Raw genomic sequence first — 23,774 nt, forward strand, 5'->3', positions numbered from 1 at the left:
GGAAAACCCACATCAAAATAGACAGACAACTACGACCAGCGACACAGTATAGAGACGGTGATATTTGCGTTTGCAATGTAGCTGGCAATACAACAGTGCAGAACTGATCAACTACAAAATGGTTGATCGGGTGTTCTAATGTCACTCCAATGAAAAGCAAATGGTTATGTTTTGCATGAAAAAGCACAAAATCTAAATGCTAGGTCACATCATTTTGCACACGGCGACTTCAGGTACTGAAGCAGAAGCTTGAGGAATTCAGAGCGACAACAGCTGCAGGAAGATTGGCGGCAAAGCCCGAGTCACATCACAAGTTATGACTCAAGAGAGGAAAATATAGAGTATCCATTAAAAGAGGAGCATGCAAAACAAAAAAGAAAGAAAGGGTAACGGGTAAAAGACATTCGCTCCGACACACTTTCGGAGAGGAAGGATGTACAGTGGCTCACGCTCGCAGTACACGCGCACAGACTGTAGAGGGCCGCAAACAAAACCCGATAGAAACCACACACACCTTTTTGTGACGGGCTGTGTTCACCTGGATGACTTCCTCCATTGAGGACCTCAGGTGCCTGGGCCTGCTGGAAGCCCAACGCCTGAGGCTCTGTTAAATGATCTGCCTGCTCTAAGAGCCCATCTCCAGGCTGACTACATGCCTCCTCCTCCTGGTAACTGTGGGGCTCATCTGGAGCCGCCGCCTCCTCCTCCTCCTCCTCCTTCTCCTCCTTCTCCTCCTCCTCATCCTGCTGTTGACTGACAGCTTCTACTTTATCTTCTTTGAGCAGGGGCCAGAGGGGGACACATAGATGAGACATGGAGGACAACAACACATGGGTTACTTTCAGCTCTGAGGGATGCAATTATCAATTAAGACTCTTAGTCTTGATCTGGTCTTATTTCACATCCTTTTTGAAAATATACCATTTCAGAATATTGGCTTGGAAATAAGTTTGATTATCGTACTACAGTTGTAAATAACATTTAAATCCTAATATACTGTAGATGCAATTAATCATTCTTTTTCAGAATACAGCACATTTTTAATCCCAACATTTTTATTTTTCGGGTGCTTTCAGGAGCCACAGTCTGTTTGACGTGTCCGAATCAAAGCAATATTGATATTCATGGTTAGTTTTGTATTTAATCCTCTGGCGTCGTGGTATCGTTTACATCTGTCCGTCTTAACAAATGCCTGCTCCGGCATCCCATAATCCCCCACATTTAGGTTCCCTTCCTGCAATCGGGTCAGATTAGGTTCTCCCCGCAATCGAATTGCGTTTGCTCGGGAATGATCCGAGTCCACCTCCCGCAAGCGGTCTTGGACCAGAGTTTGACGGACTAGATGTCGGCTCGTGAAAGCGCCCGTACAATTAGTTCGGCTTATTAAAGAATAACTGGAATTGTACATTTTTGTGATCGCATGCAAGAAGGAAGTGATCGGAAAGCAGCCGGTGCCGTTTCTCCGAGAACAGAGCTGAAAGCCGATCTGTGATTTTGCTCCTTGAGAAAATCAACAGACCCAATGAGCAACAGCGTCAAGGGTGGGAGGATGCCTGTGTGGTCTAGTGCTAGAGGTCAGACTTCCTAAAAGGTGATATAACAATCAGCTGACATGCAAGGTGACAGAGGAGCCTGCCCTTAAAGGACCAGAAGAAAGAGGAGGAGTTATTCTCATCATGCCAGTGGCTGCAAAGAGAACTTGAAATCCTGGATATATATATATATATATATATATACACACACCTAATTTCTTTTTTTTAACACTCCCACAACCATTCACACTCTCACCCTGAATGGTCTGAGTGGCTACAATAGGAGTGGGTGTACCTTGTGCCACGGGCCCAATCTGCTCAGCGGATGGAGAGGGGGGAGGGGAGGGAGGCAAATTGGCTGAGTCATCCACTGTGAAGGGAGAGAGAAGAGACAGAGCGAAAGAGACAGAGAGAAAGAGAGAAAGAGACAACACCGGGAAGACAAGACGTGGATGGGAGGAAGGAAATGGAAAACTAATAACTCTGCTGCCCTCATCCCTCAGGGTTCATCTTAACCTTCAGCCCTGTGAGTGAGGACCGATGCTCGTTGTGTTTATTGGATGCATCTCAGGCTCCTCTAGATTCGATTAGTGGCCCGTCGGCCTTTTACTCAACGTCAAGTGCAGATGGATGCATATTGAGCACCGACTTACCTCAGAGGGTAAATATGGTCAAGAAAACAAAACATATATGTCAGATTACACTGGCTGAATAATCAGATTCAACCCATTAAAAAAATCAAAAGACATTGACAAAATTACTATTTACACTGAATTTACCATTAAAAACCAGACCAAGTGACCCAGCTAGAGAGCAAAATCCTCCTTTTATCTAATTTCCCCTTTTTATTTTTCTCTTCTTCAGCGTCCTTTAACTTTGCCCATTTCCCTCTCTCTTCCTTTGAGCTGGACTGATCGCTTAGAACACGTCAGTCCAAAATATTAGCATTTTTCCATAATTCAGGCATCCTAACACACACACACACACCGTGTCTGCGTTCCTACCTGTCGCTCCGGGATGTGCGGCGGCCCCACCGTGGTGTCCGTTCTCCCTGTAGGCCGAGCAGCCGTTCTCGCCGTTGTCCTGGCCGTTTGAGGCCCAGTGCTCGTCTGGCTGCCGACCGTCTGCCATGCCTGCCTGCTGGGACACCGGGGAGGGGACAGGTCACCCGGAGGAGCGAGTCACAGGGGAAAAGACGAGGGGTCAAATATATATATATATATATATATATATATATCTCATCTCAGCTGACTGCGGTACAGGATTCACACTGCATGGTGAAGATACCTGATCAGCCACCAGAGGGAGTCAGGAGCTACACGGCTCCATGCCGGCTGCTCTTTGTCTCAGCATCCACATGGCGAGACAGAAAGAAGAACAGACTGAAACATTGCCGTGCCTCCTCACTTGTATTTGTTTTTTGACTCCAAAGCCTTCCTAAGAGTGGCTTCCACGTGTTCGTTTCTGGCGGCGTACAGGTGGAGCGTGACGCCGTCACCGGCACGGGCTGGGATTCGATGCGATCCAAGGAGGTGGGCTTCCGTTCCAAAAACACTAAACCAAATGTCTGGAATAAATTGCGTAAGAATCCAGAATATTGGATGCAACCAGAGACACAGATGTTAAGGTGCACTGCAGCAGGAAGCTCACAAAATGGTTGGTGGGGGAGCGCCTGAACACACCCTTTATATCCCCTCGTCCTCGATAAGGAGGCTGTTACTGTGGCAACCAGAACAGGTTTTTTTTTTTACGAGGGTCCGGCAGATGGGTTTGACAGGCTTGCCCCTTTCAGAGAGAAGCACCCGTCAGACCCCGCAAAACAAGCTCTTTCCCACCATTAAGATAACAAAAGGCTTCGGCACAGCAAGTACGCACTACCAAAGTATCCACACTCTAATCAAGCATGCACCCTCATAAAAGCCCTTTTTTCTCCTTAAGGAGACACATATTGTTGCTTTCTCAACACGATCAGCAGGGGGCCGTCCGTCGCCTGGCTGCTTCGCTAAATTCCGTCATTATCATCAGCAGCTGCAGCTAATTTCATTTCAACAAATCATCAGAGACTCCTTTTCTTCCCGTATCCCTTTGTTTCTGACCAAAGACAATATCTGCTTTTTGTCAGCCTCGAGCTGTATTCCGTTTTCTCTGCTCCCCTCTTTTCCATTCCTCTTCTCAGCCGAGACTGCACCGACCTTTGCATTTTAAAATCGCAAAGCAAAACCCACCTGCAACTGCTTTTAATGTGCGATTGTGTGCTCTGCGTCCTTATTGCTTTTATTGTAATTTTAGTTATTTATATTGTATAGCTTTTAGGATGTTTTTATTATGTGATGTAAAAGTCTTTGAGTACTTCGAAAATCAGTCTTCATGCTCTATATTTTTCCATCCCACTGTCCATCTTTTTACTCTTTTTACTGGCTATACTAGCCCATTGTACAGACTGTACTATTTATATCACTTTGCACACACTGTAATATCTGTATAATATCTGTATACACCCTACTCCCTGTGAACATATTCTCCCTATGTGTATTGTTTTTTTTATACTGTGATTCTACTGTGATTTGTGTATGTATGTTTGTGAGTTAAGTTAAGTGTATAAGCTACTGGATGACCTCAATTTCCCTCGGGATTAATAAAGTATCCATCTATCTATCTATCTATCATATTTAGCGAGCAGAGTGCGATTTCAAACTTCTCATGGCAAGAAAGCCTCTTTTTTCCCCCTTTCTTTCAAAACGTCAAACTATTCTTTGAAAATTTAGAGAAATTAAAAAAATGTAAATTGAGGTTTTCCACCTTGCCAAGAAAATAAATCAAATATATTTGACACTTTGGAAGCGACATCACCAATTATTGACAGCTCCAGTCTTGAAATATGTGGGAAAAAAATGTGAAATAGTGTCTCGCACTTTCATTCATCTCCATCCCTCCTCCCTCCTCCCTCCTGCGCTGCATGACAACGGAGAGGAGAGGAGGCGAGGCCGAGTGACACTTAAAAGATATTGGGCCAGACTGTCTGGGACGGACCATCTCAGCCCAGGGCTTAGTCTGGTCCCAGCTGTTGCTAAGGAAGAAAAGTGGTGCTGGTGCTGCTCTAGAACGGCATTGAGCAGCTTTCAGCTGTTTTTGGCAATGTTACGTGCTGGCACACAAACGTGGCATAAACCGCGGCTGCTTACATACATCCTTGTGTTTCGTGTTTCCATGAAACAGGCCCTTGATTGGGGAGAACACCACAAACATCTCGTCTCACAGACACACTCCAGAGGAGTTGGCTTGCTGTCGATGTCGATGTGTTTGTGTTTGAAAAGCCTCCGCCGTCAGCAGAATGTAAAATGCCAAAAGCCACTGGCCATTCAACACAAAGAGGTGGAGGAAAACTGGTGGAGTTACATTCGTTGTGCCCATGTGACACCAGTTGTGTTAACATCACAATGCAGAGAAAAGTATAGAGTTTTAAATCAACATCATTTCCTGTAATTTACTCGAAATAATTAACTTTAAAATGCATTCACAATTTCCAACCAAGGTCAACGATAGAAAGCAAGTCTAAGACCTCGTTGTTGTGCGAGACTGCATTCTTTTGGACAAAGAAAAAACATGATGAATCTATTATTTTCATGTAGAAACGGATGTATCCTCTCCCTTTAATCTGAACACTTTAACAGTAACATTAGAGAGTGGAACGTCAAACTATTTGTCTCCTTATGTCTGGGTTTGCCCCCCCACAGCCACACCCTCGTCATCCTCGTGAGGCTAACGTGATCCGACATCGCCGTTTCCCAGTCGCATCGTGTCAGACAGAAAAGGACGAAGCGTGTCGTGGTTCTCGTTCCGAACACAACGCCACCAAAGATGCAGACGCTTTTTATAAAACATATACCGATTGAAAATGTGTTTTTCTCTCGATAGCTCGATAGAAACCAAGTCATCGCGTTATCCTTTTTCTCTTCGAGATTCCAAAACCACCAAACCCCGTTGGACTTTCAGAAAGGACAAACGCCCAGCGCAACTGCGCATCGCGGCGTCCTCGTCCTCGAGGGGTTAAAGCGACAGCACCGGGAGTCAAAGGAGGACCCGCGGATCCCGTTACGTCTTGGGGCCCCCTTGCCGCACTTCGCTCCACCATTCCGGCCCCCGGCGTCCCTCTTCCTCAACCGACGCCACCCCATCCCTAATCCGACCTCCCTTCCCCTCCCTCCCCCCCCCCCCCACCAACCGCACCCCAATCTGGGTCACTCATCACGCCTCCGTGGAGCGCCGCTCTCATCGGAATGTCACCATCCATTTAGGAGGGAGGATGGAATCTCTGGCAGCCAGTCTCAGGACGCCAACCTGCCCTAAATCCTCTGTGTGAGCACTGAGTGTCAGTCAGTGTGTGTGTGTGAGCTTGGCCTCTGACGTTAGATATGATTTTCTAAATCCTTTACATTGATGAGATGGTTTGTAGTTAACTTCAGCTCATGCACACAATTGTGTAGGCGATATTGCCAAAAATGTCCCACAAAATGCTGTTTTTGCCATTTTTAATTCACAGTTGTTACAATAATCCTTATTTAATCCCTAAAACCTCTTTCTCTCCTGTTTTATAATAACGTACTATATTTAAGGAGGACAGAGCAGCTTAAGAGACAACAAGAAGGTCACTGGTGTGTTGACAAATCTATTTGTTCATTCGTTTAAATTCTGGTATCCAGATGATAAGAAATTAGGATACGGTCGAGGTTGGCATAAAAGTGATATTTATATTTAGAATATAGGGTCAAAGGCCATTTAGTCACTGAGCGGTGCAGTGCATGATGGGTAACTGTCACATACTCAACAGGAGCCCCTATGAGGAACGGAGGACACCCCAAGGTTGACCTGTCATCAACCCAGAATCCAGCGACTTCCTCCCGGGCAGCAGCAGACGGGCGGATTACGTTCCGCTGACTCAGCAGGACGTGCGGGGGATTGACGCGTAACGAGCGTCGCCGCTGAAGCGTGAAGGAGCCGTGTATGTGGTCCAACGGCAGGGTGGCGAATAACACACGCCCATGTTCAATAATCCGAGGCGTGGGGATGATTCCGCTCCACTTGCCGGTCAGGTACCGTAATACCAGCAGTAGAGGCGCACTGGGAACCAAAGAGGCTTCAGAACTGCCCGGAAACTCCTCGGCACGCCGGAAAAAACTGAAATGCGTTGACAAGTTGGTACGTAAGAGCCTGAGACACTTAGCATTTATTACTGTGGTGTCTCTACATGAAATAGCGACAATAACAATCCGACATTATGATGTATTCATATCATCTACGGTTGCAGTTGAATAAGCATTAATGTATTGATCTCCTGTAAAGTGCTTTTGAGCTGTTGGCAACCCGCTTATCCACTTCTCCTTGTCGTATAAATGGCATATTAGACTTGAATCAAACGGTATTATTGGATTCGAGATGTTTTTGGGCGGTTCTTTCTGCCCGGAAACTGAATTTCCTCCTCGCGGACAATTTAGGATTGAATTAGAATCAAACTGACGGCTCGCATTCATCCCCTCCTCTCGCCGGCTGCACGCCGCTCTCCCTTCTCTTCACTTTCAGGGGAGGCGATGCTGCCTGGCACACATCCGCCCCACGTTGATGTCATTGTTCCCATGGTGATGCCGAGCCTCGCGGGTTGGGAGGGGCTGGCGGTGGTGAGCGGGAGGAGAGGACGCCGGCTGTAGAGAGAGCGGACTTTGACCACGTTATGGAGCCTGAAATAGGTCAGCAGACCCTCTGGGCGAGGCCCCCCGGGGGCCCTCCTGATAACTGCACCCACACCAATGTCATGCGAGCCTTTTAAAGTCATCAATACGCCGATAGCTCGCTGCTGGTTGGGCTGTTGATGCCATTTTGGACTTTTAGGCTGGTGCCAATGTGGATGCCGTCTCACATGGTCGTATGAACAAAAGAGTGGCATCTTAAAAAAGGAAACGACAACAAATGCAGATTGTCCTTATTTACACATTATTACCTTCGCATTGAAAATGCGGAAGGTTATGTTTTGATCGCCGTGTATTTATTTATTTATTTGTTTGCGTGTTCCTCGCATAACTCAAAAAGTATTAAACCGAATCGCATGAAATTTGGTGGGATGACTGGTTATTATCCAGGGACCATTTGATTAGATTTTGGGATTGATCGGGTCAAAGGTCAATGTCAAGGCCATGAAAATGTCAAAATCTTCTTGTAACCATAGCACGGTCATTTTTTATCCAATCGGCATGCAACTAATGCCAAAATGTTCATAATTCAATGCCCAATCTTGTATATGCGAAGGTATGCGCTCTACCGAGTGCCGATTCTAGTTACTGTAATTGTTTTGGGGATAAAAAACACAGGTAACCACTTTAAACGGTAGTATTCTCCAGCTGGTTCTGCATAATAATCCCTGCCAATTGTCCCAAACCCAAAGCAGAAATAAACAGCCGTGACATTTACACACAGCGCTGAGCTCCCCAGCAAAACATCCCCGCTGCCTCCTCTAGCGGTCAGTCGCTGCCTCCTTCAAGGACGTGGGGATTATGACGAATGCCGACAGCCCACGCTCAAACAGACACACGCACACACACCCTGCTCAAGCCCCAACGCATGCACAAGCACCCAAAAAACCACTCGCAACCGCTCTCATCAACGCCACCCAATGCATCCACGGAGCTTATACCCACAACTCTCTCTGGCTGGGGAGCAAACACATTGTTAACATGAGCTAAGTATAGAGACAGACACACACACACACACACACACGCACAACTCTCTGAATTGACCACACGGTCTACATTTAGCCGCTCGCTCTGTCATTTCACTTTAGCTCACATAACTCCCCGTTTATTACACATCCACGGAGAGCCGAGCTAATCACCTGGCCGAGTGCAGCCACTTAGATCAGACTCCGGGGCCCCAGATGAGTCATGGGAAAGGAGAGTGTGAAATGTCATGAGAAGAAGTCGAGCACAGTGTACCACCTGGCAGCCGTCCAGACTCGCGTGTGTGTTTCCGCCTTTCCTTTGGGTCTTTTCAGAGCGAGATGAGCTTACCGAACTTCAGCGCTTCTTCACCGATGGACGAAGCGGACGAGTGCCGAGCTGAAGCGTCTGCTCAGACCTGCGTGTGAAAGAAGCGGGAAAACATGTTAGAGCGTCGGTAAAGTTTTACACAAAACGACAACCGTGTCATTCGGTCTGACAAAAGCCATTTAACTCGGCGACCGCGACAAGCTTCAGCCTCTGAATCAAGCCGAGGGTCTTTAACAAGACAGCAACATTAAGCGTATTTACGCCCCCCGGAAAATGCTGAGAAACACAAATGGTTCAAAAAAACTGACCAGTGTTCAAGTAAAAAAAAAAAAAAAAGGATGAGGATAAGGTCAGTCGGATCGTTTCCAAGGCGACTGCAGGGATGATTACAAGCGAACGTGTCATCTGGTGCCAACAGACTCCTCTCAGATTTGTCAAATTCTTGGATTGGGCCGTTGGGGCCGAGCCAGCGGATGAGTTCAGGCTTTGAGAAACAGATTTGTGCACATTTGCTCTGCTTTTGGATCGTCAGGGAGGTAGAAAACAGAGCATCCTGTTCACATTCAGACAGGCAGCTGGACAGAGACATCAAGTGACGCGGGAAGAAGTGAAGGGATGCAAAGAGAGCCGAGCAGAGATCCTCCAAACAGGAAGGAGGATGATTTATGAGAGAGGAGAGAGAGAACGAGGCCTGGAGTGAAGAAGAAAAGGAGGAAACGCGAGCATTTGTCCTCGAGGAATTCACAGAGTCCACTTTACAGGAACTAGAACGTTTCTTTACGCGCAGCTGAAAGTTGCTGATGTGCATGAAATAGTTTGCATCTAATGTGGATTTACTTTATTTGTGTTGTTGTTGCTCATGTCACTACAGGGCCACCGTACAATACATTATTTGTAAAAAGAAGTGAGCAAGGTCTTTGAATTTGTAGGAATTGTTCAGCCTCCGGAAAACGATTGAACGTGAACATCACATTCAGTGACATGTTTTCCTTAGATCTGTTATTTTTCTGCACATAAATCACTCTGGAAGAGAGGAGGAGGGGAAAAAGGAGGGGGGGAATAAGTGAGAGAAAAGAAGAGACAGTGAGGTCACACAGGAAGTAAGGTCTCCTCTGGCCAGCCGGCGAAGCGAAGCCTGAAGAAGAAGAAGGGGGTGAAGAGAGAGGAAGACGTGGAGAGAGGCGTTCCCCGAAAAACATCCAGAGCGCGATAGAAATAGAAACCGCCTTTTTAACTTTTCACAGTAAACTCTCTCACGCAGCAGTTATGAAGACGTAATCTCCCTCGACAACAAGATGACATCCGCGATTTTCTAAAAGGATGAAATCAAACAGGGTTCGGGATCTTAACTGAAAAAAAAAAAATGGTGTCAACCAGGAGGCAAAGATAGACGAGACGGGGGAGGGGAAGAGTCGAGGCTAGAGGAAGCAGGGGAGGGAGGTCAGAGGCCTAATCCACAGATTTGACTTCATCATCAGAGACGAGGCAAACAGGAAATGAATCCTAATTTCGGAGCCGAGCTCAAAAGGCCTGACAACCGGAAGATATTCCCACAATTATCTCAGACGTTTCTTGCTTTCTGCATCACAGGACAAATAAGAGTCACCACTTTTATTATGCACGGGGAAGAGAGAGAAACAATCTGCATTTACCATCATCACATTATGCAAGAAAAAGTGAGATGACAATGAAAGGGGGGGGGGGGGGGGGGGTACTTTGAGTACAGAGGGGTCTGTGTGGCTAATGAGCCAAACTGTGCCGGGAAAGAGGCTCATTAATGAATCCAAAAGAAAAGAATAGAGGGGGCATGATAGCGGTCAGCAGTATGGAGAGGGAGGCGAGCAGCAGAACTTGTTCTCTAGTCCTATTATTAGGAGATTCAGGCTCGTATAACGATGCAATATGGAAATTACTCACAGTTTGAGCCATGAGCCGGACTAGTTCTTAAAGCGTAACAAAGAGCTCGCACCTCTAATGCTCGTACTGGACAATTACCCGGTTTATATATATACCACAAGTGTAATCCTCTTTGTAATGTATCTTTGACACGTGTGGTGCAGAACAGTGACGCATCAGAAAGGACTGATTTCTCTTCTTGCCTTTGAAGTATCTCAGTGTTGAAGACCTTGAATCCAAGGTACTCACACTCGTGCACCGTACCGTGCTTCGGTTCAGCCACGTCACATGACCGACAGAAGCACCTCTCCTCGCTGCGCTATGCGGAACCAGGTATTTTGCACACCGCCCCCTCGCACACCTCCCCCGAGGTGACAGGTGAACTTAAAGAGTCCATATTCACAGGCAAGTTCCGAGTGGCCCGAGAGCATCGCGCACGCTCATCGGCCCGCGCCACGGAGGCCGCGGGGCCGTTGCTCCAGCCCTCTGGAAAACGTTCACCTCAAGAATGTGAAGATGCTGATATGTTTTTGTTTTTTTACCTTCGCGTTGAAAATGCGGACGGTAATGTTTTGATCGCCGTGTATTTGAATGCGTGCGTGTTATTCGCATAAGTCAAAAAGTATTAAACCGAATCGCATGAAATTTTGTCGGATGATTGGTTATTATCCCGGGACCATTTGATTAGATTTTGGGATCGATCGGGTCAAAAGTCAAGGTCATGAAAAGGTCAAAAACTTCTTTTTACCATAGCGCGGTCAATTTATATCCAATTGGCATGCAACTAATGCCAAAATGTTCATAATTCAATGCCCAATCTTGTGATATGTGAAGGTATGCGCTCTACCGAGGACAGAGAGGGGCCTCGGAGCTGCACACCTGTCTGTCTCGACCGCCTCCAAGACGACAGAACACACAGGGAACAGCCACTTATCACAACGCCGGCTCTCTGGCTCCGCTGGTCGGGGCAAATATCCTGAATAATTAGAATCTCTGCGAACAAAGGGGAGATGACGCAAAGGGAGGCATGCTCGAGGGGGGGGGGGGGGGGGCGAAAGAGGACGACGTGGAAAAGGAAATAATTCATCCTTTATCTCTCCGGCGTTGCTTGAGATTTTTAAAGCAATAATAAGGAACCGCATGAGAAGATTTCCCCACGGCAAGAGGAAGAAGAAGAAAAATAAGAACGTCTTACCTGATGGGGTAGAGGGCAGCTTTCTGTTTTCGAGGTGGGGATGGGGGTGGGTGGTGCAAGGCAGCGGCTTCTGTGGAAGGAAGAAAAGAGAGAGATGAGAAGAAAAAAAGAGGAGCAAACAGGAGTCATCGGAGCAGCGCCACGGATGCATTTTCGCCGGCCAGCGCTCTACTTCAGCTCACACACTCCATCACACATACACACACACACATGTACACACACACACACACACACACACACACACACGTACACACCTCCCCTGACTTCCCCTCCACCCGCACACACTCTGTAAACCAGTGTCTCCATGGCGCCGGGGAGGGCTGGATAACAGGGGGATGGGCACCATTAGTGTGCATGTTTGTGCGCACGTGTCAGCCACATTAATGCATGTTTGAGAAAGATATGAAGCTCATCCCCCCCCCCCCCCCCCCCGCAGGGACTTGAGCTCCAAGATGAACCTCTCCAAGGGCATTTCCAGCAGCATATTTCATTCTCCTCTCGGCACGTCCACGTTATGAATGCGTGTGGCATCTCAACATGACGGGGAGAGAGGAGGGGAGCGGGGTCTCGCCCCGGTGCTGAATAATTGCTCCGTCCTGGTGCTCATTTGCAGGCATGGCCGACTGCAGCAGCAGCACTGAGAGAAAGGCGGAGAGGGGGATCGCGGAGGGGAGGATGGAGAAGGGGGAGAGGGTCTGAGAGAGAGAGAGAGAGAGAGAGAGAGAGGCCAGGCGAGCTAAAGCAGAGTGCCGACTGCTGAAAGACTAATTCCCTGCTCCGTCCACATGAAACGAAGCTGTATTTATAGTGCCGGGGCGCACAATGGTCCCAGTCTTTGGATATCCATCGCGCGCGGTTTACGAGAGACGTCAAAGTGTGCGAATAAATACGGAAAAAATGAGCTTAAAAAATGTTGAATCGGAAAGTACGAACGAGTACAAATGCGGACAACTGGATAAATAAATAAGAAACCAAACAAGGGTACGCATGTGTTATGATTCACGAGGCGAAGACATCAATAATCTGCTTTTTTTTGGGTTGCATTTTCAAATACCAGCAGAACATTTGCCATACTGTCAAATGGTCGAAACCACCTTCTTTGGCCCCTGATGCCAGTGAAGCCGGTTGTCTGTACTCAAAACAAGACGCCTGAACCTATACTTGAAGGAGGGACTAGATGAACCCACTGAAGAAAACCAGTACGACCCGGCCGATGTCAGGGGACACTCCCCAACACGACGGCCTCTGAGGCCGAGTGGTAGAGGACGCATCTACACCCGGCTCCCAAAACCACTTGCAAAAAGAAATTAGAGGAAGAGGGCGAGCCATCACATCCTCCCTCAGTCCCGTTATTAGCTTGTCTTGTTCTGGGGGGGGGGGGGGGGGAGAGAGCCATCAGTGAACAGCGAACCACTGTAATCAACTCGTCGCCGTCTGGGACCGGAAGGAGTCAAAAAGAACAATTCGCAGTCACCAGATTACACGTTTTATTCATCCTGTATTTGAGCGGGACATAGGGACAGTGAAACATCACACACACACACACACACACGCACACACATTTCAACATAACAAACACACATCCCCCTCTCCTTACAACAAGTCCAATATTGTGAGGTCATTCCACATTTTTAAGAAACAAGTGTCAATATTCCAAACATCTGGTTATCGCAGGATTTCCTCTCACGGGTGACAATTTAAATCCCTAATCCCAAATCTAAAAAGGGAGGTCAATCGCATCGCCTCATTGGGATTGAGGGTTGATCGGCGATGCCCCAGCAGAGAGATTGGGGAGCGGCCAACTATGATCAGGATTAGCTGAATGGATCCTCGCAGGTTTGGGGCGTAATCTGCCTGGACCCCTTCATCCAGATTTGGATGGGAGATTTCATCGAGGGGTCTGGAAACGACAAATCCAGCAAAAAAGGAGGTCTTGCATTCATTTTCATCAATTCAGCATCATCTGCTGATGGAAAACAAACATTCATTCGGCCAATGTGGGTACCAGACGTGCTGCCTGCCCTCTGAAAGCATGACTCAGGCTTTTTGTGTGTGTATTTTACCGCAGCAGCATTAGCACAAACTGGAGTGGGACACATTTATTGCAGGTGTGTGTGTGGGGGGGGGGGGGGGCACATGCAGCTAAAAGTCAAGCATGATAATCTGAGCAATAACATTCCTCCATGTTGTGTCATCGTGACCTTAATATCTCCGGATGTGTGACTGTTTGTTGGGCTCTGGCAGGATGGACCATTCTGTCTAAAGGCCAGCAGGGGGCGACGTCATGAAATCAGATTGGATGGAAGTCGATAAATACGACTTCTCGCAGTTTTGCTTCTTGAAACAAATAAAAGTCAAAAGAACGACGAGCATTATTCTCTCCAGACCACGGTAAGCCGTGCAGTCGCTGCCGTGTTAACACTCGCAGCCAGACATTGGACCTCGTAATCGGCGACACTGGCGGACGCATGTTCATAAACGCTGGTGTCAGAGGTCAAAGGTGAGTCGGTGCAGAGCAGCGAGACAAGACACAGGAGCTGATCCCCTCCATCCCCTGGGAGCCCTCTACATATAGACACCACAGCGGGATTCGCTCACACCAACGCCTAAGTCCCGCCTCTTGTTCACGCACGCCTACCGTCAACCAATGACATGAGCGCACACACACGCTGGGCTCCTCCTCCTGCTGCAGCCGGACCGCCACTGGAGAAATGTGAACTGCGATGGACGGAAACTACTCGTTGCTCTCAGCAGGACGGCCTCTCTGGGTTCAGATCGTCTCTCACTTTTAAACCATAACACAGGAGGCCTTATTTGAGGAGAACGTAAGAGACAGGAAGTGGCGGGGCCGTGCGTGCATGCGTGTTCGTGGGGGAAATCGGGGGTGAGAACGCAGTCGGCTGTTTTTAATGGACTTAACCCTCCTGTTACCTTTCGGGTCAATTTGACCCCATTCAATGTTTAATGTCGGTGTTCTTTCGGCTGTTTTTCACTGTGTCAAACATATAAGAAATATCAACTTTTTTATATATTTAAAGGGCTATTTAGGTTGTCAACAAACAAACATAAAGTACCTCACACTTAAACTTGGGAAACAATATTAATTCTAATAATTTTCTGGAGGTTTTAATTGCTGGGGTCAAATTGACGCCGAGGGTAAAATATGTCAGTAAATATAAAGGTAACAGGAGGGTTAAACATTGAATGGGGTCAAATTGACCCGAAGGTAACAGGAGGGTTAAATAAATGTGTGCCCCGTCTGAGGGCGTGTGTATCGTGGCATATATATCAACTCGCTGCCAGAGTGTGTGTGTGTGTGTGTGTGTGTGTACACAAACCACAGGGTGTAGTCGTGGGCTTTGAAGTCGTTTGGCACCCCGGGCTGAACTGAGACACAGGCTACCGTACAAGAACCCAGATATTACTCCATGGAAGAAGAAGAAAAAAAACCACAAGGTGCTTTTTACTCACGGGGAACACGGCCCTCTCTTCCTCCGTGGGTAGAAGAAGGCAGCAAGACACCACAGAAGGGGTGGAGCCAACACTTACTTACATTATCGAGGAGTCATTTTGCGTATGAAATGGCACCTCTCTTCAGCGGATCACTGAGAGGGAAGGTTACCGGCGAGGAGAGGTAAACGGCTGTAATTTGTAGGAGGGATGTCCCCGCTACTTAGCCATTTCCTGTTGATGGGAGTTCTGAGCCGCGGCGTCCACGTGCCATCTGCTCCAAATTAGCACCTACACAGGGAGCGCCGAGATCCGGGCCCCCAGTGGTCAGACGCTGTGGTTTAGAGTCATGGTTAGAGCTCAGCAGAAGAAGAAAAAGAGGACGGCTCCGTCATTAGGGCATTATTAATGCACCCAAAATCAATACTATTTCAGGGATTGGCAATGTACAACTCTTGGCAACGCCAACACAGATGTCACCATCAGCGACTGTTCAGTTACAGAGGCGCCATGCAAAGGACCCACATCTGCACGCGGCTCCATGGCGGCACATGTAAACACCAATAAATGACGAGCAAACACAGACAACACATCCCCCAGCCGGAGTCAACAGCTGTCAAGTCTTTTGGGGCCACGGTGGGAATGGGAAGCCAGTAAAGCAACAAAAACAAGCAAGCCATCGCCACCTCCTCCGTCCTCCTCCTCCCAAAAAAAAGAATGAGTCACTGCAGGAGACTCGGGAATAGAAATGATGTTGATTTTTGGCCGCTCCGAATGGGGGAAGCTGCAGCTTCTGCCCTCGTGGGAAATGAACAATGTGTTGTGTTGCAACATATTATTTTCAAATGGGAAACAAATTTTCCACTGCGAATAGGTTTGCATGTTCAAGCCAATAATTTGGAATTTCTTTTTTAAACGGAACTAACCGTTTCAACTAGCTGCTGATTTTTTTATTCATTTCACCTTTCTGAATTCAAGACTGTTGAGCATTGCTCTTTGGCTTTCCAAAGAGAAAGAAAAGAAATGCTGTTGACCGTCACTTCAACCGCTTATTGTCGCCATCTTAAAAGTGAAAGAAAGTTGTAGCCTACTTTTACATGCTGGTGAAACTGCATTTAAGATATCTACCGATTGTGTAATTTGGAATATTCTAAACTGTCATTTTCTTCCCCGCTAATGTTGTATAGTCTTCACATATTATTACCGTCAGTCAATTGCATACAGAGTCTGTTTAACTTGTAGAAGTTAAAGTGACTAGCTTCCTTCGCGCTTTCTGAGTGGATGCAAGTTAGCCTGGATCGCTTCGCTTTCTTAATGGAATAACAAGCAGGATGGTTTCTCCAAAGTAAAATAAACATACGCTCAAGAGCAGGCACGTGCACAGACATTTTGGGGGGCAGGTGCTCAAACCTAAAAAAAAGGGCACCCATTGCCAAAAAAAAATTCGGACAAAGTTGAAGCATAACACCAATGATGCTGTCCTCAACCTGCGTTTCCTCTGGGCAGGATTAGACCGCTAACTTACATTTTCTTGATGAATAAAGATGAATTATTATATAGCAACAGGACAAGCGTTCTGATTGGATAATGGGTCGTCATGCCAGCCACTATCGCCCTCCTCGCCGGTCTGATACAGATCCGTATTGCCCTCTGACCTCATTTTCAAAATGAGCGATATGGATCGTCATCAACAGCCAAGAAGAAATTCAGAAGCAGCGAAAATGTGTTATTGAAAATGATGAAGAGGAGAAACTATAGTTTGGATCACTTGTGTTGTTACTTTACTGTAAATTAAATCTATTTTAGCTGAGCTGTGTTGTTCGTTTTCTATAAGATTGATCGTTGTAAGACTGGAACAGACAAAACAAAGAGATAACACATAAAACTATGATGCACAAGGATAGCATGACACCGAGAGCTAGCATAGTTAGAATAGTTTAGCTCCTATTTTCTGGCTGTGAATTCTCGTGACATTTATAAACATACTTTCAAATATGTCTAAACAGCATTTATACAACACAAAAAAGATTCTCTCTCTCTCTATCACTCAAACATGACATCAGTAAACAGCTGCAAGGCTTTGAAATCATGGATTTCTGAGTTTTTGTTTGTTTATTTTTTTTAGGAAACGTCGACCAGTTGTGACGTCATGTTTTCAGCAGCGCTAATGTTGTGGTTGATTTATCACAAAACAACGTTGTGAGCGCCGCGGAGCACGTCGGGGTGAAATTCTCACAAGAACTCAAATAAATGCCCCGTCGGATATCAAATCATATTTGGGGGGAGTTTATGACAGAGAGAGTAACTTTTATTCTTAAATACTGATGAATGAAAAAAAAGTGTCTCCAGCAAAAAGGGCACTTTACTCATCCAGGGCAAAAGGGCTGGTGCTTGAGCACCACTAGGGCTCCATCTGTGCATGTGCCTGCTCAAGAGGACTAGAACACACTAAAGCCAGTAGCGCGATGGGAGTTCATCACCTAGCAACAGCAGCTCAGCTTCAGGCATCGTGGTGCACAGATATGAAGGTAAACAATGGCGGCTTTGAACCCTCTGAATTAAAAACCTGAACCGGTGCAGCGTGCACTTTGGTGCAATTTGGAAGTTTGTGCAACAACAAAAACAAAAAAAATCCGACAGGGAATTAAAGAAAAAAAGCATCGCGCCAAAGAGACGAGTCCAGCTGTCGGCACAGCGATGACAATAGACGGAGAACAAAGAAGTCTTCAATCAACTCAAACAGCCTTCTATAACTCAGTCTCAATCGTAATCCCTCCGCGTCTTTCCTCCGTCGACAGGAAGCATCTCGTCAGCGCTTTCACCTCTAGGTGCTCCAAGTGCGCGCTATTAGTGTCCGCGATACAGCAATATTGTGCTTGGAGTGAGGAGGGCCCGCGTGGCGTGCAGGGGGGAGGCCATGATAAGAGCAGGCTCTTAAAGGCAGATGAGAGAGGCGAGAGGGGGGTGGGGCTCTTGTTTGCAGAGGAATCTCTGGTTGGTTTCCGGTAACAAAAGAGGAAGGAGCGGAGGATGAAGCCGGAGTTATTAAAGAGTAGTGCAGCATCCCAATGTGCTGACGTGGGGCTCGGTGCGGTGAGGCGATAGCGATCGTGTGCACTTCGAGGACATCCTTCGTTAACTTGCTGCACATTGACACGCTTGGAGCCAACTGGAGCTCCGGATACGTCCATCAGACTAAAGTTCGTCGCGTCCCATGACGTGAAGAGAAGAAAAGCCCAGCTGTCGGGATCTCTGTCCAAAGCCAAACGCGTTGCTTCGGCCATTCGGCCCCGGCTGAAACGGATCATTTCTCCTTCAGTGTGGAATAGAAAGAAAAAAAATGGGGCCCAAAAAGGTTCAATCCAGTCAACAGTTGTACTGCATAGTTGGTGTCGCCATGTGGGCTTGATGTTGGGTGGTGTTGATGTTGGGTGGTGGTGGGGGGCGCGAGTACTTTGTTTCCATGACACTGAGATGAGTCACTATGGCGACGGCTCCATCGGGGGAAACAAAGTTAAATGAGAGCAGAGGACCCAGCGACGGCGACGGCGGGGGAAATAGAAGAGCTCGATGGACGAGGAGGTCGGGTGTGATCAAAACAAATGTAACTAGAATGGGCACTCGGTAGAGCGCATACCTTCGCATATCACAAGATTGGGCATTGAATTATGAACATTTTGGCATTAGTTGCATGCCAATTGGACAAAAATGTATCGTGCTATGGTAAAAAAAAAGATGTTGACCTTTCCATGACCTTGACCTTGACCTTTGACCCGATTGATCCCAAAATCTAATCAAATGGTCCCCGGATAATAACCAATCATCCCACCAAATTCCATGTGATTCAAGAAGATTTGACCTGTTCATGACCTTTGACCTTGACCTTTGACCCGATCGATCCCAAAATCTAATCAACTGGTCCCCGGATAATATACAATCATCCCACCAAATTGCATGCGATTCGGTTCAATACATTTTGAGTTTTGCGAATAACACGCATACAAATAAATAAATAAATAAATAAATACACGGCGATCAAAACATAACCTTCCGGCATTTTCAATGCGAAGGTAATGAGTGAGGACATGTCTCTACAGAGTCCACCCACGCCTTCATTTGGATATCTCAAGAAACAATTAAGTTTTCGTCCGATCTGCGATGGGAAAGTGGAGCGTGAACTTTTGGGGACATTTGTCACAGCTGTCTTCGGGGCACCGGCGTTCCCATTCCACAGTTATTACTTTTTTTCCATCACCATCTGGGGGGCTGAAGTTGGTGATCCATCTCATTACATTTCCTTGGACTCACTGTATATTGCACTTGAGAGAATGTATTTCAAAGTATTCGTGTTAATCGTTCCCAGATTTGTGTCGTAGTAAATTGAAAATTGCATGTACTGCACCCCCAAGATGAAGTAAAAGAAACAACAAAAACAGCCTTGACTTAAGCGCCCCAACAATGCATTTTTGCATTTAATCCAATGGGCTTTTGAAGGGTTTAGCGCATCCGCCTTAACTACATCCCACGAATACATAGACTCCATCCGAGAGCGGTCGTTTGACACACTTAAGATATTCAGTAGATAATTACTCCGTTCTAAACACAGGCTACGGGCATGAAGAGGAACTTCCTGCAGTGACTGCTAGAATCCACTCTATTATGCCATTATCCCTCCCTCCCACACACACACACACACACACACACACACACACACGGCGGGTCTCGATCGGCCTGTACGACTTCACACCAAAAATAAGAAATTATTCTCAGGTCCATTGCCCCCAAATAAAAGGGGTAACTTATTTAGAGTCCTGCTAGGCCTTCTGGGGGGTGAGGGTGAGAACAGGGCTAAGGGGTGGGGCCTTGACTGGGGTGTAGAGACCCCCACCCACCAAGGTAGAAAGCAGATGGCAGCGGATTAGCATTTGAATGTGGCCATATAGATCCACAATCCACAGGGGGTCTCCTCTCCTTGTCCTTGGGACAGGTGAGCCGAGGCAAAAAGAGGGCTGGGGAGGGACAACGTCAATAATTGGCGGCCGACGGCGCGCAGACAAAGAGGACTGGCAAAAGCTGGTGGCTTTAAACAGCGGGGGGTTTTTTACAGGTGAAACGGCCAATCACAGAGATGTATTTATTTCTATGCGGTCACCGAGCGCTTTAAAGAGACGCACAAGGTGAAACCGAACACAACACAGAGTTCGTAGGAGACGGCGATCGGGGCCCCGAGCAGAGATAACATCTCTCATGTCGGGGACTCCACAGGCTACACAGTCGGAGGAGAAGACGCTGGTATCAACAACGAGGAACTGTGAGGCGGAGCTAAACCACAGCAGACAGGTTTGTTGTTCCTCAGAGACCCGAGACGCCGAGCAGAGTTTACGACACGAGCCATAAAAACGACACAACACAGAGCGCAAAGAACGGGCAGGAAGATGCACGCAATGAATCCTGTGCGTTGGGGAGTGTAAAAGCTTTAATACTATCGCCGTGGGAAGGTTTCCCTTTACAGTCAGCCAATTGAGTTTTTATCCTATTTGCTTGCGGTTTGTAACTTAAGATTTACACTTTTTTTCCCCCCGTAAAATCAGATCTGCTTGGGACGAGGCTCTGGGCCTGTGAGCCCATGTCGCTTCAGTTCATCACCGGCTGCTGTCGGCATTAACAAGAGACCCGCCCTCCCCAGAGGCCGTTCACGAGCATCTGTTGATGCTCCGGAGGAAAGCCGACGGCTCCCCTCTTCGACCAGGATTTATGCTCTTTGATTTAATGAGGTGACCCGAGGCAGCGCAGTCCCCCCCCCCCCCACCCCTCTTCCTGCCTCCACCAAACAGCGCCTTGGGGGTACGCGGCCCCGTGCATCAAATCTGCTTTCCCCCCCCCGCCATTTGACACGACACGCTCGGTCCCGTGGACGCTGCCAGAGGAGAGATTCGACAGGTCCGGGTTCGCTCCCGATCCGGGGATCCACGTGTGGAAAGGAAACCGTGCGAGGAACTGAAAACACGTGAAAACTGTTACTGCAGAGGGAGCCGGAGCGACACACAGGGTCTCTACACACTGGCACTCAAAAGACTCGTTCCTTTGAGGGGCTGGTTTCCATGGCAGGGGTTGCCGTGGTGAAGGGGGGGGCCACAGTCGGCGCAGTCAACACTTGAAAACAACACGGACAGATCCGGGGATAGTTGGGAATGAGGAACCCACTCCAGTGCAGTGGGAGGGGGCAGGAAGCATGTTTTCCAATTCATTCTTTAAACTAGAACGGGCACTCGGTAGAGCGCATACCTTCGCATATCACAAGATTGGGCATTGAATTATGAACATTTTGGCATTAGTTGCATGCCAATTGGATGGAAATTGACCGTGCTATGGTAAAAAGAAGATTTTGACCTTCTCATGACCTTGACCTTTGACCCGATCGATCCCAAAATCTAATCAAATGGTCCCCGGATAATAACCAATCATCCCACCAAATTTCATGCGATTCAAGAAGATGTTGACCTTTTCATGACCTTGACCTTTGACCCGATCGATCCCAAAATCTAATCAAATGGTCCCCGGATAATAACCAATCATCCCACCAAATTTCATGCGATTCAAGAAGATGTTGACCTTTTCATGACCTTGACCTTTGACCCGATCGATCCCAAAATCTAATCAAATGGTCCCCGGATAATAACCAATCATCCCACCATATTTCATGCGATTCGGTTTAATACCTTTTGAGTTCTGCGAGTAACACGCATACAAATAAATAAATAAATACACGGCGATCAAAACATAACCGTCCGCATTTTCAATGCGAAGGTAAAAAAGGGAGACTGCAACGTTTTATTGGTGGATTTGCCCTGAATGGCATCCTCCCATCTCCCTTTATCTCCCTCCGCCTGTTGCATACCTTCGGGAGGACGTTAGCTCTGCTGGGAAGTCCCTCTCCAGGCATGTGCAGCGGCGGTCACCGTGAGAACCGCTTCCTGGAAGTGGGCCAGGAGGTCCACTACACACAGCTGCCGTGTTCCTGCAGTCCAGTTAAAAAACAGACTCACGGGAACGTGATGTACCGTCAAGCGTCCATCTGCTTCTACGTTTCACACACCGGCTCGACAAGAGTGTGTGTGGAAAGTTCCCATGAATCGGGATTTTTTTTTTCCACCCCCCCCCTTCGACGGGACGGACACGCAGCGAAAGACGTGTCCCGGCTTCGTACAGGAAGCTCGTGGACCTCGAAGCCGCCGAGACTTATTTCCATGACATTAGATTCCTCAATGGATCAAGTAAAGAAAACAAACAGTCACGTTGAGACGCGATGGAAAATGTTCGGGAAAAGCGTAAAGAAAGCGGAGCGTGTACGCTCCAACAAGACATGGGCCTCCAACAATGAGGCTCTTTCATTCCCCCAGCACACTGCGCTCCATGTTTTCGGGCTGCAGCTGCTGCCTGTCCGCTGGTTGCAACAACAACAAAAAAGATGGGGAGAACACAATCTCGCTGTTTCGACTTGAACATCTGGAAACCATAAAAAGCTCCAGAGCTCAGCCGCTACGCCGGGCTAACCGGAGGCCCCTGGCCCATTGGCCCACTGTGACCGCTGCATGGACTGCAGAAGATCCTGTGTTGTCGACATTAAGACAGATGCAGGGGCCCGGCCGGCTGCGTGTCGAAACAGACAGACATAATATTATCCAGGACATGTCAGCAGCCCAGTTGCCTGCATTCTCGTGTCCCAATTAGGGGAAAGTTAAAAGCTGCACTCCTCATAACCCCGCCGAGCAGACTTCCTGCGACGTCCGGCACATCAGGGTTTTTTTCTTCTTCTTCTTGGAATGTGCTTTTCCGATCTAAATACAGAAAGGGACTCTCGAGGAGGGATCGACATGGCGTGTTCTCCGCCTCTCCGAAATAAACTTCTCTCCTGCTCACTCCCGGTCTCCCGCCGCCTCCCGTGGACACATCTGCATTTCTACCAGCTGTGGTGCTCGACATGCTGTGGCTACATGTCTCCTGTTGTTACAGCATCATGGGCTGCCCCACTGTCTCTATTTTTTTTTAACTCTTTTTATCCGTTATTCCATTTATTCTTCAATGGCCCACAAAAAGCACTCAAGAAGAAGCGTGTGTGCGTGTGTGTGCGTGTGTGTGTGTGTGTGTGTGTGTGTGTGGTTCCACATGCAGGTCAGTGGGTCCCTCTGACCTATGTGCATTAGATTAGGTCTCTCTCGCGGTCGGTTCTGTCAGCTCCCATTAGACACCTGTAGTGCAGAAGGCCCTCAGACGGGGTCAAAGGTCTTCAAACACCTGAGACACTAAAGCTGAACATGTCCCGTGGAAAACTGAAGGCGTCCGGACATCTGAGATGTAAAAGAAGTTGGGTTTTCATATAGCTCACGCACACACACGGAGACACAGCCTGTTGTTTCGGGATTACGGTCGTTTCAATTACACCGTCGGTGATTAGACTCAGCCCAATCTGGCCTGATCGGGGTGGGACACACACACACACACACACGTTTGTCAGCCTCCATTTGGCAGGAGCCAACAAACGCATAACCTCCATTTAACAGCCAGACAAGTTACTAAACCTAAAAAAGCAGGAAGAGATCCCTGTGAGCTGCAGACCTACCTGTCCTCATGAATCGAGCAACGCTCGAGTCTCATTTATTTCCGAGT

General features: G+C 47.6%; 1 protein-coding gene across 10 annotated transcripts in view; it reads right to left on the reverse strand.

Annotated features, from left to right (window-relative positions):
- LOC130204342 (microtubule-associated protein 2-like) overlaps positions 1–23,774 on the reverse strand; it is a 36,686-nt gene that overhangs the window by 11,810 nt on the left and 1,102 nt on the right. For 5 of the 10 annotated variants that reach the window (XM_056430999.1, XM_056430995.1, XM_056430997.1 and 2 more), the window contains exons 2-6: positions 11,658–11,727; positions 8,588–8,654; positions 2,537–2,672; positions 1,828–1,902; positions 515–775 (exon numbers count right to left, since the gene is read on the reverse strand). In XM_056430999.1, coding sequence (XP_056286974.1) covers positions 515–775; positions 1,828–1,902; positions 2,537–2,663 — 463 coding nt within the window. In that variant the 5' untranslated portion in view covers positions 2,664–2,672; positions 8,588–8,654; positions 11,658–11,727. The other 5 variants (XM_056430993.1, XM_056430992.1, XM_056430996.1 and 2 more) reach the window with 5 other exon arrangements.

This window comes from Pseudoliparis swirei, chromosome 14, assembly GCF_029220125.1.
Source record: "Pseudoliparis swirei isolate HS2019 ecotype Mariana Trench chromosome 14, NWPU_hadal_v1, whole genome shotgun sequence".
In the NCBI taxonomy this organism is placed as follows: Eukaryota; Metazoa; Chordata; class Actinopteri; order Perciformes; family Liparidae; genus Pseudoliparis; species Pseudoliparis swirei.